This window comes from Delphinapterus leucas, chromosome 17 (genome assembly GCF_059928025.1).
Source record: "Delphinapterus leucas isolate spDelLeu-1000000601 "Yukka" chromosome 17, BTC_Dleu_Yukka2, whole genome shotgun sequence".
In the NCBI taxonomy this organism is placed as follows: Eukaryota; Metazoa; Chordata; class Mammalia; order Artiodactyla; family Monodontidae; genus Delphinapterus; species Delphinapterus leucas.
Genome location: NC_143145.1, coordinates 70,913,557 through 70,934,091, shown reverse-complemented (window position 1 = coordinate 70,934,091; position 20,535 = coordinate 70,913,557). Strand labels below are relative to the sequence as shown.

Here is a 20,535-nt window from a genome sequence, read left to right as displayed (position 1 = left end):
GGAGATTTCTTTCTTTGGCTGACATAAAGTCAAAGTTAGGTTACTAGTAGTTATGTGACGGAACCTAAGCCTCTTAAATTTCTTTTCTGATTTGCTTGTTTTCAGAACACAAAATGTTTGATTTTACCTTTAAGCAAATACAGTAATAATTTTTTCACTAAAAATAGTTAAGCTAGACAAAGTGGCTTAGCCTTTCTTTGAATGGTATTGGATAAAACTGGTTGACGTGTGACACACAGATACCTAGTGCAGCTTTTTGTAAAGCAAGTCATGCTTAAACTAGTTGTCTTTGTAAATACTGAGTTCTGTGCTGTCCTCACAGGATAGAGCTGAGCCATAGCGGATGCTGCCTTCCATAGATGGCTAACGGCTTTACACAGTGCTCAGTAACCAGATGGACCTATTATTGGAGTAGAGTTGATTTACAATGTCGTGTTAGTTTCTGGTGTACAGCAAAGTGATTCAGTTATACATATATATATATATATATATATTTTTTTTTTTTTTTTAATTTTAATTTAAAAAATTTTTTGGCATGCCACCCGGCATGTGGGATCTTAGTTCCCAGACTAAGGGATCGAACCCACACCCCATTCAGTGGAAGCGCAGACTCTTAACCACTGGACCGCCAGGGAAATCCCTATATTCTTTTTCATATACTTTCCATTATGGTTTATTGCAGGATATTGAATATAGTTCCCTATGCTATACTGTAGACTTGCCTTTTGCCTTTCCTTTCATCCTAGTGTGTTGGTCTGTATACCCAGGGCTTCTAAAACACACACTCAGTCCAACCCCCTTGACTCTCTTCAGGCCCTAGGTTACTAGTCTTTAATTCTTCCGACACTTGCTAATGTCTACTCTGCAACTCCCAAACCTGTGAAGTTTTAAAGCAGATGCTCCTTAACTGAATTACCTATCACACCTAGGGTGATCTTTGGGAAGAAAACATCTGTCTGAGCATTACCTTGAATTTCCTCCAGGGTTACTTTTAAGGCCACTCTTTAAAAAATGCAAACAGGTGGTCAGTATCAATCCATTCTTATAGGCGTCCACGTGTAGACAGGCAGCAGAACCAGTTTTCTGTGAAAACATCTGGCAACACCTTGGAAATATAGGGTGTCAATGGCTATTGCCGTCTGTGCAACAAAACATTTCTCTCCCGTTTCCTCATCTATACAAGCTTTGCTCCAGGATTAGTTCTGAATTTAAGGACTGTGTACGATTAATTTTAGAAGAATGTAGTTAATACATTTGTTCCAGAATAGTCCACCTGGACTACTCACAGCCATATCCCCCCTTTTATGGAGGGAAGGACGACCCCAGAAGGGCAAAGCAACTAGTTCAAGGTCACTCAGTAAGACAGCTGTCCTGGCTCATGGTCCTACCGTGATGCTTCCCATCAGTCTTCAAAGTTTGACCAGAGGCCGGGTGACAGCAGCAGTCTCTGCAGGATCTGGGGGGCCCGTAGAGACTTTCCTCGGAGGAGGGGATCTAGGGCTTACTATTTACAATTACACTTGTGTATATATGTGTTTTGTAAAGTTTTAACTACATACCAAGGGCTTTCCCCCCACCCCCCAAACCCACAGCATATGTTGTAGAACACATAGCATATGCTGTATGTAATTTCATAGAAAGAAGGTTCCTCAAATGAGTGTGGAGACACTGCATGCTGTGTCCCTGCTATTGTCATTCTAGGTGTCCTGCCGTAAAAAAGACACCTTTAAGTTTGTTTAACTCAATAGTCCCTGAATTTGGTTATAAACCACTTTTTCTCACAGTTGCCCTCATTAATAATATATGAAACTAATCATCTTTTTTGGTAGAACACACTTTTTAGGAAAGAAAGGCTGTTCTAAATGTTTATCAGAAGTACACTCTTTCAACGTGTACATTTTAATGAGATTAGACACTAAAAATAGCATAAAATTTGCTAACAACAAAGAAAACATCCAAGATACGTCTTGTGAAAGTAAAAATTTTTATTCGGATTGATTTCTCAATGTATAGTTCAATATAATGCCAGTTTTTAATGGCAGAGATTTGGTTCCACTGAAACTCCATGATGCTACAGAGAGCTACTACTTTTTCCAGGAAGTAGGTAAACAGCTGGAAACAGAAAGCACGACTTTCTAGCAGCATGGCAACTGATTAAACTGCAGACCTATCAGGTCTGCAACTTTTATACTAAAAATGGCGCAAACATTAGCTGGTGACAAAAGTGAGAAGTGGGGAGCGAAATGTGAACATTGCAAGGAGTGATATATGCCCTGTAAAGATGACAAAAACCCAAATAGAGCTATAAAGATTTTAAAGGATAATTATAGAAAAGGGAACCAAATATTTTACTCAAATGTTTTTTAGAGCCTTTCTACAGAGATACAAATATATATATATATTTATCCAAAAATATGTTTTATACAGATAAATGTTTCTCAGATAAGGATGGGACCAAAGCTACAGTTATAACATAAAGCATTGTCTTTTGTAAGACTATTTATCCACCTGAATTTTCAATTTGAGGCTAGTGCATTAAATGTTTTCCAAATATTGACATCTTTTTATATATATAAATCAAGTAGGCATGATTTTTTAAAAGAGTTTTCAGGTTAAACAGTATTTTTCTAAGCTGCTGTGCGTATCAAACTTATGACAAGCCCCATTAAGAATTATTATTAATAAACATATCAAAAAGGGCTATGTTAAAATTTTCTTTATAGTAAATATTTAATTTTCTGATTTCCAGTTTACAAGTGTTGAAAATGCACAAGAAAGATTTTACTTCACAAGTACTTTTATGTTAATATATTTTGATTCACTATATATGGCAATAAATCTTCATACGCCATAACCAAAAGTATGTTTTTTTCTCCCTTAAAAAAATGGGGATGTAAATAACATTAACAACCACTAAAAAATAAAGCACACAAGTATTCTGGTGAATTTACAAATCTTTTTTCCCAAGTGTAAAGGCTACAAAAATTCCTAAAAATTAGAGAACACTGAAAACATATTAAAGTTTGACATCCAACTTTATATTATTTCCATTTTGCCCTGAAAGATAACTTAAAAAATATGGCCTTGCTGGAACAGGCCATCTTGCTAATATAAAAAATTGGTGAGAGCAAGAAATTGTATCACTGGTATGTAGAATTTTTGTAAATAGTTCTCTCTTCAAATCATTAGAAAAATGCTGAAAGATAAAAAACAAAATAAAATAAAATACGGTGGTGGTCCCTAAACTATTTTGAAGGCAGGTAGCTTAGTCTAAGCTGAAGTATTTTTTTCACTCATAGTAATCATCCTCCCCTCAAATGCCCTTTAAAAAATGCATGAAACAATAGTAGCAAGAATCAAAGAGCACAAACTGTATTTTCAAGAACAGAAAAAAATCTCTAGTGCTGAAAGATATAGTAAAAAGCAGATTTCTTTGGGGACATTAATCAATTAGATTATAATTCATTATGAAGATTTCTCTTTTCTATTACGGGGAGAGTCTGCTCCATTTGAAGTTACTGTTCCATTTACACCATTTTCTGAAAAGAGAAAAAAAATCAGGATTACTTTCTAAGTAAGTGCAAATAATATTATCTTTTACACATAAAGGTACCCTCAGAAAAGAAAATTTAAAACCTAATATATACTCTTATGCCCTTAGGTGAAACTTACTTACTAGTGCTTAATCTTTACTAGTATTTAACCAACCATAAAACCTGATAACATGTTAAACACAATGAACTGAAAGCAGCAAATTAAAAGTAATTACATATGTCAACGACATCTCAATTAAAAAAATAGTTAAAAAAGGAAAGTAACTACTATTGAAGGTAGGAAAAAAGAGAAGACAGAAACTCTAAAAACAATTAGAAGAACTATAAAATAGTCTGCAGAGCAATACTTTTGGTAGAAAAAAAGGAACATTTTCACACTGGACAGCAGACAAGGGAAGTTCTTGGGGATATGTTTCTTTCCAACACATTAAAAAATTGGTGTTTAGGATGATAACTCTTATGTTTAAGAGTGTCATAATCGCCTTCTTCAAGCCATGATGGAATAACTGATGCCAGACCAACCCTCCCTCCAAAAAGATCCACAAAAGGCGAACACGAAAATGGCTATTTGAAGGCACTGGGAAAAAACCAAGTCAGCTAAGTGTATTTCTCCCCCAAGGTATTTGCCAACTACTAAACGTGCACGCACCAAGCAAGACTCAGAAAAATCCAGCAGAAAGTAACTCCTAACAAAGAATAAAGCTACAGAGAGAATTGGGAAGTCTCACAATGACAGGGAGACAAAAATATGAATTTGGGGCCCACCAGAGAAGAAAGCCCTTAGAAATAGTTGATGTCCTAGGAATGAGGACAAACTGGAAATAGATCAGCTTCAGTCACACAGAATGATCCAGAGCTTCTACTAATTCATCCAGAGCCTCTGCATGCTTTTACACAAAACATTCAGTGTTCAACCTGACCTTAGGGGCACTGGCTTCTGCCTGGCTTTGCTGGAGCCCAGTCGGCCTCCCTGTGGCCTCAGTAACCGCCTTATGTGCCAACAACACAGGCTTACATCGTGTGAAAGCCCCAAGTGGCCTTCTATATTGTTAGCACAGTATTTAGTGTATAAAGCCAGAATTCTTACAATAATTTTTTTTTAAGTATGAGGATACATGCAGTGGTGGCTTTTTAAATTTTAAAAAATTGGTATAATGTTGCTTATTTAAAAATAATGTTTGGATGCACTGGCAAATTATTTTTGTTTGCAGAGTGTTTTGTTTACAAATTGTCAGTCTTGTTTGTTTTACTTTTAGTGTGATACTTTTAGTGTGACTTTTTAAATGTCTCGGAAATTAAAGTTTTACAAAAAGTGATTTCATAAAAACATATATATATATCAGGTGTACCAGAAAACAAGACAAAATGACTGAAAACTAAGAGAAAAAGAAATATCAGAAATAGATCCTCAGGTGATCCAGATCTGGAGTTGTCACACAGGGATATTACAAGAACAATGATTAATAAAAATAAATGAAAAGAGAGATAATTTCATCCAAGGACTCAAAAATCTTTAATCCCAGGACAGGATAATACAGTAACTAAAAATATAAATTTAATAAAAGTTTAATAGCAGATTAGGCCCAACAGAAGAGATGAGTGAACTAGAAAAAAATGCTCAGATTGAAACTCAGAAAAAAAAGGATGGAAAATGCAAAAAGCACGAAAAGATATAAAAGGACAGGGTAAAAGGGTTTAACACATGTACTGGAATCCCCGAAGGACAGAAGAAAGAGAATGGGGCAGAAGCAATATCTGAAGAAATAATGGTGAAGAATTTTCCAAAAATGGCAAAAGAAACCAAGCCAAGATTCAGGAAGCTCTACACAACACCGAGCAGGATAAATGCAAAGAAAACCAAACCCAGGCACATCACAGTATAACTGTCAAAAAAACAAAGATAATTTTGTCAGACTGGACGAAAAAATTAAAATCCAATTACATGCTGCTTACAAGAGACACAACTTATATTTAAGGACAAAGAAAGGTTTAAAGTAGAAAAACACAGGAAAAGATAGAGCATGCTAACACTTTACCACAAGATAGTCGGTGAACTGGAGTAAATTCAGACAAGCTAGAGATGAAGATGGACATGTGACAATAAAAAAGGACAAATCCCACAGGGATTTATATAACAACCCTGAATTTTGATATACCTATAACATATCTTCACAATATTTAAAGCAAAAACTTACAAGCTACAAGAAGAAATGGGTCAATACCTTTTGCACTAACTGACTGAACAAGCAGAACTCCTTCCACCAAGTCAGTAAAGATACAAACCTGGGCATCACAAATGGACCTGACACCTACCTACAGAACAGAATACCCAACAAACACACAATACACATCCTTCTGAAGTCCAGATGGAACATTCATCAATACTGAACACAGGATGAGACATAATGAAAGTATCAACAAATTTCAAAGAATTGAAATCATTCGGAGTATGTTCTTTAACCACAGTGGAATTAAGCTAGAAATCAGTAGGAAAAAAACCCCCAAAACCTAGAAAATGCCCAAATACAGTATTTGTAAACTACACAATTTACTTATAAATAATCCATGGGTCAAAGAAGAAAGCACAACTGGAATTATAAAATATTTGAAACTGAATGATAATGAAAGAGATATATCAAAACCTGTGAAATAAGGGTAAAGCATTGCTGAAAGGGAAGTTTGACCTTAACTGCAAGTAATTCATGAGAAGGGATGAAAAATCAATGATTTATTTCCACAAGGTAAACCACAAATAACAAAACAGCAAATTAAACCCAAAGAAAGGGAAATAAGAACAGAAATCAAAGACACATCTGAGACAATCAGCAAAAGAAGACAAATGTTGGTTCTTGGCTGATGGAAGAAGAAAAGAGAAAGGCATAAACTACTTACACAGGAAATGAAAGATGGGAATCACTGCTGTTCTACAGGCATTAATAAGTGCATATTATGAATAATGTTACATCAATACATTTTGCAAATTTAAATGAAATGGATAAATCCTTGAAAAACACAATTTACCAAAAGAGAAACAATAAGAAATAGAAAATCTGAATAATCCTATTATCTATTAAAGAATGTGAACATGTAGTTAAAAAAAAAAATCTTCCCATAAAGAAGAGTCTAGGTTGGACAGCTTCAGTGGTGAATCCTTCCAAACATTTAAATATTACAAGAAGGACAAAACTGCCCAATACTTTTTATATATAGCCAGCATAACTCGTATCAAAACCTGACAAGGATATTACCCCAGAAAAGGGCTAACTATAGCCCAATCTTTTACATAAACACAGATGCAAAAAATCCTATTTTTACAAAATATTGAAAAAACCCATCCAGCAAAAGTGATATATTGTCATCATCAACTTGGGTTTATGCCAGGAATGCAAGACTGGATTTACATTTGAAAATCAATACATTACCAAAAAATACATATCAATATTCTTTATGAATACAGGTGTAAAAATCCTCAACCAAATACTAGCAAGCCAAATCAAGCAGCATCTAAAGAGGATTATATACATGACCACGTGAGATTTATCCCAGGACTGCATTGTTGGCTTAACATTAAAAAATCAATTAATATAATCCATCATATCAACAGAATAAAGGACACAAACCATTTGGTGATCTCAATCGTTGCACAAAAAAGCACGTGACAAAATCTAACATCCTTTCATGATAAAAATTACAAACAAAGTAGGAACAGAAGGAAACTTTCTTAACCTGAAACAGCCCATTTAGGAAAAACTCACAGGTAACATCGTACTTAATGGTGAAAGGCTAGATGTTTTCCTGCTAAGATCAGGAATAATATGAGGATATCTGTTCTCACTAATTCTATTCAAAATTGTTCTGGAGGTTCTAGCCAGGATAATTTGGCAAGAAAATGAAATAAAAGGCATCCAGACTGGAGAGGAAAAAGTAAAACTATCTCTAGTTGTAAACGACATGATCCTGTATACTGAAAATGCAAAGGAATCCACAAAAGTACTAGAATTAAATAGTAAAGTAAAATTTAAAAACCCTAATAAGCACAACAATGTTGTGGGATACAAGAGCATTATGCAAAAATCAACTGTTTCTATACACTGGCAATGAACAATCCAGAAATGAAATTAAGAAGACAATTCTATTTACAACAGCATTGAAAAGAATAAAATATTTAGGAATAAATTTAATGAAGAAGTGCAAGACTTATACACTGATAACTATAAAATTTAATTGAAAGAAATTAAAGAAGACCCTAAAAGATGGAAGGACATCTATGTTCATACTCCCCAAAGCAATCTACAGATTCAAGATAATCCATATCAAAGGCCAGCTGGCTTTTCTGCAGGAATTGACAAGCTGATCATAAAATTCGTATGGATGCAAGGCACCCAGAATAACCAAATCATGAAAAAAATAAAAATGGTAGACTCACATTTCCTGATTTCAAAACTTACTACAAAGCTATAGTAATCAAGACAAAGGCATGAGAATAGACATAGAGATAAAGAGACTAGAATAGAGAGTCCAGAAATATTAAATTCTTACTTTTATGATCAACTGATTTTCAAGACAATTCAATAAAGATTAGTCTTTCCAACAAATGGTGCAGGGACAACTGGATATCAACACGCAAAACAATGAGTGTACAATGGTGCACTTTGGAAAACAGTTTAGTAGTTCCCACCAGATGTTAAATATACAGCTATCGTATGACCCAGCAATTCCACTTCTAGTTATATATCCCAAACAGCAAAAAACAGGCGTTCAGACAAAAACTTGTACGTGAATGTTAACAGCATCATTCACGGTAGCCAAAAAAGTGGAAACAACCCAACCGTCAGTCAACTTACAGATAAGCAAAACACAGTATATACATAACGCTAGTATATTATTTGGCCATAAAGAGGAATGAAGTATCGGTACATGCTACGACATGTATGAATCTTAAAAATATGCTATGTGAAAGAAACAGCTGCAAAAGATCACATACTGTATGATTCCACTGATAGGAAATATCCAGAAAAGGCTAATCTACAGAGACAGAAAACAGGTAAGAGGCTGGCAGGGGAACGGAGGGAATGGAAAATGACTGCTAATGGTGAATATACTTAAGAACCACTGAAACGTGCACTTTAAAGGGTGAACTTATGGTGTGTGAATTATATTCCAATAAAGCAGTTATTAAAAAATATTACTGAGAGAAATTAAAGATAATCTAGATAAGTGGGAGGTATATATCATATTCATGGGTTGATATACTCAATTCTCCCTCAGCTGATCTACAGATTCAATGTAATATCAATCTGATACCCCAGTGAAGCTATTTGTGTATGTGAAAACTGACCAAGATGCAGTAAAATTCATATGACACGCAAAGGGTCAAGAGTTGCTGATACAAGCCTGAATAAGGATAGGACCGGAGGACATAAACTACCAGCTATAAAGACTTATAAGGAGCAAAGCACAGTTGATATATATTTTAAAATGGAACTCCTTGTGTTACAGTTCCAACTATGAACACTCGAAGTTGAAAAAAAATTACTCCACTGTCAATGCATTTTCAATCAAAAGCCAGAAGGAGAAGAGGTGAGATGCAGACTCAAAGATGAAGGATCAAACAATCAGAAGTTATTAAAAAAAAAGGTGTTCCTCTTGGGACTAAAGGGCAGATGGGAAGGGGCTGAAAAAAGGTTTTGTTTTTAAAATATGAGTAAGATGCTTGAAAGTACAATCACTCTCGAGGTTAGTTATTCACTAAAACTGCCCATGTCCACATTGGTCTATAGTGGGTCAAAGTCATCAAGTCTGGAAAACTTGTCAGAGAGAACTCAGCGGACAGCTTTTGAGGAGAATAACTGACCAACAAACTGTAGGATGGGGGAAAATGATTTTGTTTCTAATTTTGCTAATAAGTAGAATAAACTTTCCTTTATAAGATTTTAAGTCTTAACAAGATTATAAATAAAACCCCAAAACATTAAAAAAAAAAAAAGTTTCCTACTTCAAGGTTTTCATTGCTTACTGAATACAAACCTGTTCCTTTTCTAGAAGACCTGCCTTTAGTCACTGTTGGTTTCTTCTTCACGGTTGGTGCCTGAAAAGTAGAATGTTCTCTCCACCTCCGAAGCTGAAAATTAATGAACTTCCACATCATGAATGCTTGGGTAATGCAAATAGACGCCAGAACAGCGATTCTGAGAATGTGAAGGAATGAACGGAGAGTCAGAGTGCACCCCAACAACGCCATTGAATAAAGCCGTCTATCCTGCTTTGACAGGATTAACTTAGTGCTAAATTCCCACTAAGTTGACAAGATTATGTTAATAAATAATTATCCTGCTAACGATTAATCCCAGAAGTTAAATAAACGCTTTAGTACTTCAGTTTGGACATGAAATCGTTAACAGGTATGAAATCAAATCGAATGAATATTTACCCTAACCCCTGTATTTATCCCTTTATTTTTAGATGATTCATATTGTAAACTGATAATACATACTATATAGTAGTGCAAAGTGAGAAAAATATTAAATCAACTCTACCTAACAGCCAACACATTGAAGTTTCCAGTACTGAAATCCAGCTTCTGATTCTCTGCTCTTGCAAGGCCAAAGCCAACAGTGAGTACCGAAAGAATTAAAGTCAGAAGTCTTCCCAACACAAACAGAACTGCCCACAGAGAAAATCTGAGAAAAATGTCACAAGTCAGATTCGCAGAATTGCAAAGATAAGAAAAGATCCTAGTAGAAATCAGATTCCTGTTAAGTAAATGCATATTAAAACAGCATTTCTTATTGTTCTGCAAAAAGGATTCTGAAATAGAATGTTAGGGAAATGCTTCATATTATATCACATTCTTGAAGATATATAACATATCAGCATTATTTCAGGTTCTAGAAGTCCAGTAAAGAAATGTTTGATATTTTTTGTTTAGCTGATCTTTTTTTGTGTGTGTGTAACAACTATTAATGATTCTCGGAACTACTGGTACATAGAACAATTTTGGAAAATGCTGGATAAAACAAAAGCCGTGTACTCAATTCTCATGAGAGTCCCAGTTTTACTATTTTTTTTTTGTTAAAGGCCTCACACTCTTTACAAGTCATATCACTTCAATTCTGTTCCAGTTCAATTTTCCCATCAAAGTATTTTAATATCTTTAAGGCTCTATAATCTATTATTTCAATTTCTTCTGAAAGTTCATTCTTCCTCATTCTTCCTTCTCCAAAAGAAAAACGTGCACTTAAACAAGATAGGAGAAGTTATATCAGAAAAGTAAACCCTCAACCCTCAAAATTACAAGTTCCAATACAGTATCTCTCTAGCTAAGAACGATTCTATTTTAGAGAACAAAATACCAACATCAACAGCTAAACAGGGTCATTTTATTTAAAGCTGCTACTAACAGGTTATAAAAAACAATATAATCGCCAATAGCATGGTCCTTGGCAACATAGGCACTGACTTTAATTACACAAGAAATAGAATGGCTCAACAACTTACCCTTTCTGATACTTTTCATCACTAAAATAAAACAGGCGGGAAATGTGGAAAAGAAACTCAACAAAATAGTGCAGCACCAAAAGAACAAGTCCTAGATGATTCAAGCTGTTAAAAAAACACATTTAAAATGAAAAGATTAATTATGAATTAAGACAGATTAGCATACGATCTGCCCAGTCCATATACACACCCAAGAAAAATCCCAACTCACTTCAAAAGATAAGCTCCAGCAATGTGAAAGAGGTAAAGACCAATGTAGACGAGCTGACGAGGAATATCTTCCTGTAAACAGAAAATTGCACAGTAGATTAAAACATGGGGAAGCACTTCCGTTCTTAGGAGCAGTGTGGCAGAGTGAAAATGCACTGTCACAGAGGAAGACTTGAAGGCCGCTCTGCCCCGCACCCTTCCTGAATGCTCACCCCAATTAGCCGCAGTTCTTTAACCTCTCCTGGCTTCAGCTACTCATCTAAATGTGAGTAACAGCTGGGTTTGCCTGAATCAGATGAACTCCAAATCCCTTTCAGTACTGAGTGGTTCTTTTCATAATAAACATTTATTAAATGACACAATATTAATAACCATAATGTCCTTGTACTATTAAAATTGCTATGTTTATACCAGCAGAGGTGCTTTTGTTTACCTAAATAGTATTCACATTTTTTAGCTCATGCTTTTAGTCCCTTTCATTTCATTGTCAGTCAAGTCATTAAAATCGAAGGTTAAAATTTATCTTCTCACTTAGGATACCATGTATTTGTATATTCTTTCTCCTCTTAATAACCTGTAAGCCAGGTATCCAGATTTTACTTTTGCTTCTCTTTTTTTCTTCCATAGTCCCTAGTGACCTGGTTATCTCAGAAACAGTGGTTTTCAAAGACATAAGTCAAGTGAATCATGAAATCGATGTAGAGGGTCACCCTAACATGTTCTGAAATATGAAATAGAATAAAAAATGCTAGAGTGTATAGCTCATTGCATTGTTTCATGAAAATTTTAATCCAGATATTACACACACACACACACACACACACACAGAATTATGATATAAACTCTAGTTTTTCATCTTGGCTTGCAGTAAAAAATGTTTGCAAAATATGAACAGTGATAGGCCCAATAAACACTTGTTAATTTATGAAATGCCTCTACCTCTCATTTCTGCTCTCTCTTTTTTTGGCAGTTTACCACATATATTGATATATATATATGTCTCTATTAGCCTGTCAAATATATATTACAAGGCTCTATTAGCCTGGTTAGTACTATTCATGTGCTGCAGCTCTAATTAAAATGACTAAAATGGTGGTTGATGTTGGCAGACTGAGCTGCATTCATCTGGAACCTCACTAGACTCATCTCTGGCATATAACAGAGTTGAGCACAGGTCTCTATTGGTCTTCTCTTTGCCACCTACATTTCAAGTAGGGAGTTACTTGACCAAATCTACTGAGAAAGAGTAGAGTTTACAAGTATAGTTTTGAAATTAAAAACTCTTTTCTAGTAAGAATGCTACAAAGATCAAGTGTTAGAAAGGTAGAACATACAACAGTTGACTAGAACTATATAGAGTCCTACACTTTGGGTCTCTCAGGGAAAACTCCCAAGACATAATACCAAGTTTACAGTGGAGTTTCCAACTGGAGAGAGAAGTATCTCTGAAAATAGGCTGTCTGAAGATTCTCTCCACATAATTTTGAAACTTCCAATGAACTAATTCTCCTTACCAAAGGAGAGAGGGAGAAAGGTGTCGAGACAACGTGGTGAAGTTCAACCACAAGAAAGCCTCTTCGTTCTCTTATAGTCATTTCAGACCAGCTCAGCTGTAGGGTTATAACTGCAATTTGATATGCTATGTGGTGTGTATATCACTGGCACTGCACAAAATGATTTTAGATAGTATACAAGAAAACAAACTTTCATTATAATTTTAAATAAAACATTTTAAGTTGCAGCGAGGTGGCATATAAGTGACTACATATGGGAAATACTGCCATATTCCTTCCTTCAGATGTGTTAAACAATGCTCCAAATTTCTGAGGGGAAAACAACACTAGGGGGACCCCCAATACTTATAATAAAAGCTTTTTTGTTTTTTAATTGCTGATTGAACACTGAACTCATTTTACTACATAACAGCTTGCGTAAATCGATGTAAAAAACTAATTTGCTGGAATAACTGCTGGAAAAACCAGAGCAGTGTAACTGCTTGGGAGGATTAAAAAAAAAAGATTTTTTTTAAGAAGAAACACAAATAAGTTTTAAAAATACGCCATTTAGCAGAGAACATAAGATGCCTATCTTTTCTCCTCTCTGACAAAAAACACTATTATGAATTACAAACACACTACATTTCAAAAAGCCATTCCATTTCTTTTATATTTCTTGTCCTTAAATCTCAACCTAATTGAGGCAAGGTTGTGCTTGCCATTAGGTAAAGAAAAATCCAGAGCTTCTTCCCTAAATTCAGGTTCAATTTTGCATTTCAGCCCTGCCTTTCTGATAGCAGACCAGATGAGTCAATAATGGAAAGTAAACTACCATCACAGCTTCCATCTTCACAACCATCAAATGCCTAGCAAGAGCTTTTACAATAGTCCCTTCAACTTTCAAAAGGACAGAGTATTAATCCTTTTTCTAAGTAACAGCAACGTCCGCCTTATACAAACTGACCAGTGTCTCTAAAGCAATGTTTGCATACTCAAAGCCTAACCAGAGACAGCGTGTCAAAATAAACGAGTGACAGGGAAGAGCCCACAAGAAGTGGTGGAGAACGTGAGCTAAAGGCATTCCCACAGTAACAATACAAAGGTAATATGCATGATGTAGTGTGACTTTTAAAATGACAAATTTTATCTAGATTTCACTTAGAAAATGGCTGCTTTCAGCAGTCCTGTTCTAGGCCAGACTCCTCTGACATTCTTCAATCCTCATGGGGTTACAGCCCCTCTGGGGCTTACATGTCTATGGCCAACAAAAAAGACCTTGCCCAGCAGCAGGGTCTCTGGGGCCTACACGTTTCCCTGGGGCTCAGGGAGAACAGAGAAGGCTGGGTGAAATGTTGGCACATATCAGTTCACTGGCCACGTTACATTTCAATTAGGGAGTCAGTAAGTCATCCACGGGCAGTTCACCACTGTTCTAGAATCTAGAGTCTAGATGAATATAAAAATGGCCGAGAAAAGGCGATTTTGGTTTTTCAAGACATTTTCACACATCATCCTATGATTTTGTTACCAGGAGCCAGAAATGAGGTTTTGTGTATTTGTTTGTTTAAAGATTAGCAAACTTTTTTTATACTTGAATGAAAAAGATATATAATGAAACTGAATTATTAGAAAAGCATTGCCAAGTTCGTATCTATCTTTAACGCTAACATTCAAGTAGTTTATATAAGGGTGATGTCATAGAGTGATGACCTAAAATTCTGATAGCTTCATTTTTCATGGAAAATCTAATAAACATAGTACACTTAAATCAAAACAAATTCTAAAATTATAAATAACTTCAGGTGACATTTTCAGCTGTTATTCCAACATGTTTTTATTAAAAAGGTCAGCCATATACTTTAGTAAACTTCTGTTTTTTAAAGAAAATGCTTTTCTTAACTACACTGTACTGAAAAATTAAATTTAAACTGAATATCACATATATGCCCAAATATAAGGCAAAGATTTGCCCCTAAACAACAGATGGAGCTGTCTCATGTGTAAATTTTTTCAAAGCTCTCATACTACAGGGATCTGTATCAATTACTTTATTCTGAACAACAAATAAATGTTTGGGTAAGATACACAGCCTGAGAAACCTCAATCAATGGCACTTCTAAATGCTTAGAGAGGTCTAGTGGAGGAATAAGTAAGACAGAGGTAATGATGTACTCTGGAAAAACGGACTTAGATGAGTCAAAGAGCAGCTCGAGTGATGAAGGACGGATGTTAACAACAAAGTTGAAGGGTGGACATAACCCTCATGAAGTAGGAGAAAGCATTTTTCTAATTTATTATACTTTATATGATATACAATTATATGTATGGATAATTAAACCAAATAAACTGATATTAGAAATAAAACATTTGGCTATTTCATCCACACTTCCCTGAAACTTCATATATTCAAGTTGGCTAAAAAATTACATTTTGAATCCTCTTATGGGCAAAAAGAGAGGACTAGTTGTATTGAAACATACATATTACATGTGGTTATAATATCCTTCTTAAAAGAAACTGAGTTATTTGTGCCTAACACACATCTTGAACTGCTACTGTGTTCCTTTCTTCATTTCTCTGTAGGATCGGTTCAAAACAATCACTGTACTAGTTTTTTCCAGTAAAGAGTTCTTCCAAAAACAATTTTGATAGAGTAAATTTTAAGAAACTGTTTAACACATATGCAGCTGTTACTTTCAAATTATGTTAATTACTTGCAACAGTTACTTTCGACTGTCATATGTAGGTGTTAAAAATAGTTTCAGTTAAATTCTAAGTTATGCAAATTATTCCATAAAAATTAAGATTGCATTTCTGGAGAAATGCCATCTGGCAGGAATTGATAAGAAAAGAGCTTTGAGAATGAAAATGAACAATTACTTTGAAATGTCCCTCCCTACTTACATGGTCAACGAACAAGATATAGACACATGAATTAATAATGAAACCCAGAGGTATTATGTCCACAGGTATAAAAAGTACACGAAGAAAGCTTTAAATATTGGAACCATGGTACTAAGACATCAAGGAACTATGATAGTCTCAGCAGTGCTTTGCAGAACCTTCTGTAATGATGGACATGTTCTCTATCTCTGATCCAAGATGGCAGACCGTGAAGCCACGTGTGGTGAATGGGCACTTGTAATCGGGCTAGTGTGACCAAGAAAGTGAATTTTGTTTTTGCTGAGTTAATTTAAATGTGGCTTGTGGGTACCAATTTGGACAGTGCAGCTATGGGACATGTATGGTTCACAGTAGGTGCTTACTGAATATGGAAGCGTTATTGGAAACTGTGAGCCTAAGAATTTTACCTTTAGACAGTTCTAAGTCAAAGGTTTTATGCACCTTCATCCTAATCCTTACAATCAACTAGAAAAACACTGTACACACGGCCTAATTTAGAAACACGGTGGTGTTTCCTAATTGTGGCAGACAACATCAATGATGACAGACACACAGGACACGAAAAGTCACAGACACAACACAATAATAAATCAAGTGCCTATACTCATGAATTAACTATTCAGAGTATGTACAGAAATAAGTGTTTGTGGCTTTTGAGAAGGCAGAGGAAAGATGGTTGCTGGATGGATTGGTTGCTCTGCTATTTTGGAAAGCTTCTCAAAGTAAGGGGACTTTAACAACAGTGTTTTAAACATGGAAAAATGTGAAATACATACAACAAACAGACAGTATAACGAATCCCCAGGTACCTATCGCCCAACTTTCTGGTGGTTAACTCATGATCAGACTTCTTTTATCCACAGCCCCACCCACGTATCAGTTCATATATAGGAATATTTAAACAATCTCTCCCCCCAAAAAAGAGAACAAAAGTGCTTGATTAATTTATCAGAGGGAAAAGGTATTCCAGAAAAAAGAACTGGTGTGTTGGGATTATAAAATTAGAGAATGTCAGTGTGAATGAGGCATAAGGAGAGAGTGGAAGAAAAAGGGACCAGGGGAGGAGGCACAGACAGGAGAAACCCTTAGAGCACAGGTGAGCAGCTTTATTTTAGTTTAAAGCAACAGGGAGCTAGTAGAGTTTTTAGAGGAGAAAGAGTTAAATAAAGGAAATAAAGTTTACTTTGTGACATCACAGAAGCCTGACTTCAGAAGTACTGAGGGTAAAACTACACAGGAGGCTACTGTAGTGCTCCAGTGGTTTACTCATTGTTCAAACAAAACAAACAAACATCTTTCCCACCTATTTCACCAGGAAAAAATTCAAGGTGGATATTTAACTATGGTTTACTTTTCTCAATACTGAATTTTTCTTTGGGACTTACACACAGTACAATTTAGTTGTACAATAATCTAATCCTTTTGGTCTCGCTTGTGAAACTGCTAAGAATATCAGTAACACAAAACTAACATTACATTGCAAAATTTGTTTAAATTATTTTAAATTACCACTAACATAATTTTAAAATGAGAAACTAACATGTCAAATGTAAAATCCCCCTCTAAGTTAAAATGACTGAAGGTTTCTTTAATAAATACTTAAGGATACTTAGTCTCTGTGGAAAGGAGAGAGGTGAGAGAATAGTGGGGGGAGAGTTGAGGTGAGAGGGAGGTTACAGACATGAGGAAATAATTTTAAAAAGACTTCCAAAAAAGGCAAAAAAAGGCAAAAGACAATTTTTAAAATTATAAAACCCCTGCTTACTTTTTTGGTTTTCTGGAAGTAGAGTTCAGGAAAAGCATGAAACCAGTATGCCAACTGTGATATGTAGAAAAACTTCATTTGAAATCTGTACCAACACAAGAAAGTAAAAAATACCTTTTAAAGCATACCATTTTTAAAGAATAAAGTACAAACAAACACTGGAAATCAGGATGTACTAAGTAGCTACCTTTTGTGTTATCACTTCAGGTCCCCTCACGATACTCCATGTACCGTACTCTCCAACAGCCAATTCCCCCGGCCCCCCGGCCCCCCAGCATCAGTCAGCTCCTCTGGATTAAACAGCAGAAGCAGAGACATGATCTGCAGAACACTGTGAACATGCAAGCGAGCTGCGAGGAAACAGAGGCCCTTGTCTATTAGTTACTTAATACTGAAGAGTATGCCTGTCAGCTACTGAAGACATACGGACCATGACTCTAAGGGAATCAAATCACAGATCGGTAAGGTTTTGTCAAAAGGGGAGTGGGAAGGGCAAACAAGATGGATAGAAAAGTGAAGGTGCATAGATTAACCAGCACCTGAAACCAGGATAATCCCAATTTCAAACAATCACTCGATTTTTTCTTAGGGAAATACGGTAACTCTACCAGGCTGAGACACTGAGAGCCCCCAATATGTGGAGGCAAACCAGGATTCCAGAGGAGAATAAGGCACTGACGGACTCCCCAGGAGACATATCATATTCAGTCTAGAGTCCAGTCTCCTCCTCACATCACACCCCTCCAGATCTTCTGCTTTCTCTCTGCTCTCCCTCCCCTCTCCTCCAGAGGTCTAAAGCAGAAAACACAAAGCCAATCTGAATAATTCCAGGGGGGTGGGGAGGGGGGGAAGATACAGTCCCACATAAATATGATGTTTATATCTCCAGTTTACAAAAGTGCATTGAATTAACAATTTTTAAAAGTCAGAATGGCTCAGCAGAGTATGGTAATATTGCAGGGTCATGTTATTCCCTTCATACTTTTTCACCAGTCCTCATATCACATTTATTGACTACTTTCTACCTGATAAGCACCTACAGCCTGGCACAGCAAATGATATAAAAAGAGACAGTTCTTCTTGTTGTCAAGGTACATATAGCCTTGGTGGGCATGGGCACAATTTAAGACTTACATAAATGAGACAGTTACAAGACAGCCAAGACAATGTATAGATAAACATAAAATATTGCACACCAAAATGACAAATTCAGGAAAGCAGAAGCCAATATAGGCTAAAGGAGCAAGGAAAATATGGAATAGATGTTCTAGAGCTGGGCTTGAAGAATGAATAACTTAGCTGGCTGACTCTGCAACCCCTGAGCTTCTTACAGCATTGTACAGAAACCCTGGGGGCCATAAAAATAAAAAAGAAACAGTCCCTATCCTCAAGCTTATAGCGTAAGAGAGTAAGAAATGGAAGGAGTGAAAAGAGACTGGAGCAAAGAAAAGGAGCAAAAGAAGGTAGAAGATGGAGAAGTGACGAGAAGGGTTAGGGAAAAGAAAGGGGAGACAGAGGACTAAATTAGGATTACTGTTAAAAATCAGTTTTCTCAAGGTAATAAACATGCTTAAAAGATTATATACATGAAAAAAAGCACACAGGAATTTTTTGTCCTTATGGCAGTGAGACTGCCAAAGACATACCTATTGTACGAATTTCCCTAAGGTCCTAAAGAGAATAACAAGAACAAATCCTGCTTAAAAGTGACATGACGATGGTCCTTAACTAAGAAAAACCTGCTGAAAATGACTTACGTCATCAGGTTATGGGGATAAGCTCTCCACAAGATAGTTGGGTCTGAGATATAGTTCTCCTAAGAGAGAAGATACAAAAATTAGCTTAATGAGCATGGAAACGTCTTAGAAAGTAAGACAGTATTTTCATTCCTTGCACATTTACATCTCTCCACCTCAAGTTCCATTGAAGTCCAACCTTTTAGATGTTTTAGTTATTTTCCATTCAGTCAAACTGCTTACTTTAGTGAAGTGAAAATCAATATGAGTGACTTGAAGTCAAATAAGACATAATTCCTGGCTTTCGAAATTCCTTCAATCCAGTAGAGTAAAAAAGACACATATGCAAACAAACATAACACAACCAAAAACCAGTGATGGTGCATAACAGAGTTACAACAGCCACTGGAGGGATGAATGTTGTCCTGGGTAATCAAGCAAAGGGTTCAGAAAGAGGTAGCACCTGACAGGAGACAGAAGATCAAGGTGTTGCCAAGTTTTACAGGGTTATGTCCACATAATAACCACGTCTTTTTCTTAGATAACCAGATCTATTTAGTGAGAATTACTGCATATGTATATTAAAAAAAATCCTGAAGCAACTTATCCTTAATATTTTCCCACAGAAGTTTAACACCTTCACGTTTTTTAAAAAATGTGTAAGATAGAACTTTTGTACATCAACAATAAAATTTTTTTTTAATGTATAAGAAAGATTTTAAGCTGAACTTTAATGTATCTATAAAGTATCATTAAAGCAGCAGTTTACAAAGGAACAAGCACTGGACTGAAAGGCTGAGTTTTAGTCTATCTCCAACCATAAATGTCATACCCTGGAAAATTCACTTTACCTATTTATTCATCTCTAACATAGCGATTAAAAAAAAAATACTGTGTCCTGACAAACTCAAAAATGTGTAAACTCTGGGGTTCATATAAACTTAAAGGACTGATATTTACTAATATTAGATACTCTCTTCCCCCTCATTAGTTAGAATGGTACACTTAAAGGTTTAGATAGCCTTAATAGAAAGTTAATCAATATTTTAATTTGCTCAGAAAATACCTGGACTGTTTTTAAAGAACGAAATGACTGGAAACACTACAACTCATGTAACCCAGTGAAAGTATCACTGATAATTTACCCTTTTTGCTAATACAGAGATACCTGCAAATGACTACAAGATATGAAGACAACACTCAGATCAACTAAAAATGAGTAAGGCTTTCTGAAACATTAAACATAGTTGGCAATTTTTGCTGTATAAAAACTAAAAGAGAAGCTTACTGATGAAACTTGATTTATACTAGTTCAAGAGCAGAACTCCTAATCTTAGATAAGAACAACAAGAGACAAGGAATTTTTCTAAGGT

The 20,535-nt window shown here is 35.6% G+C and overlaps 1 protein-coding gene across 2 annotated transcripts in view; it reads right to left on the bottom strand.

The window, feature by feature from the left end:
- Window positions 1-1,967: 1,967 nt before the first annotated feature.
- The window catches only part of TRAM1 (translocation associated membrane protein 1), a 28,926-nt gene continuing 10,358 nt past the window's right edge, over window positions 1,968-20,535 (bottom strand). Inside the window, exons 5-11 of one of the 2 annotated variants that reach the window (XM_022595236.3) lie at window positions 19,184-19,242; window positions 17,427-17,511; window positions 11,263-11,333; window positions 11,052-11,156; window positions 10,091-10,234; window positions 9,582-9,742; window positions 1,968-3,539 (exon numbers count right to left, since the gene is read on the bottom strand). In XM_022595236.3, coding sequence (XP_022450944.1) covers window positions 3,466-3,539; window positions 9,582-9,742; window positions 10,091-10,234; window positions 11,052-11,156; window positions 11,263-11,333; window positions 17,427-17,511; window positions 19,184-19,242 — 699 coding nt within the window. In that variant the 3' untranslated portion in view covers window positions 1,968-3,465. The remainder of the gene's footprint in view (window positions 3,540-9,581; window positions 9,743-10,090; window positions 10,235-11,051; window positions 11,157-11,262; window positions 11,334-17,426; window positions 17,512-19,183; window positions 19,243-20,535) is intronic. The other variant, XM_022595237.3, reaches the window with a different exon arrangement.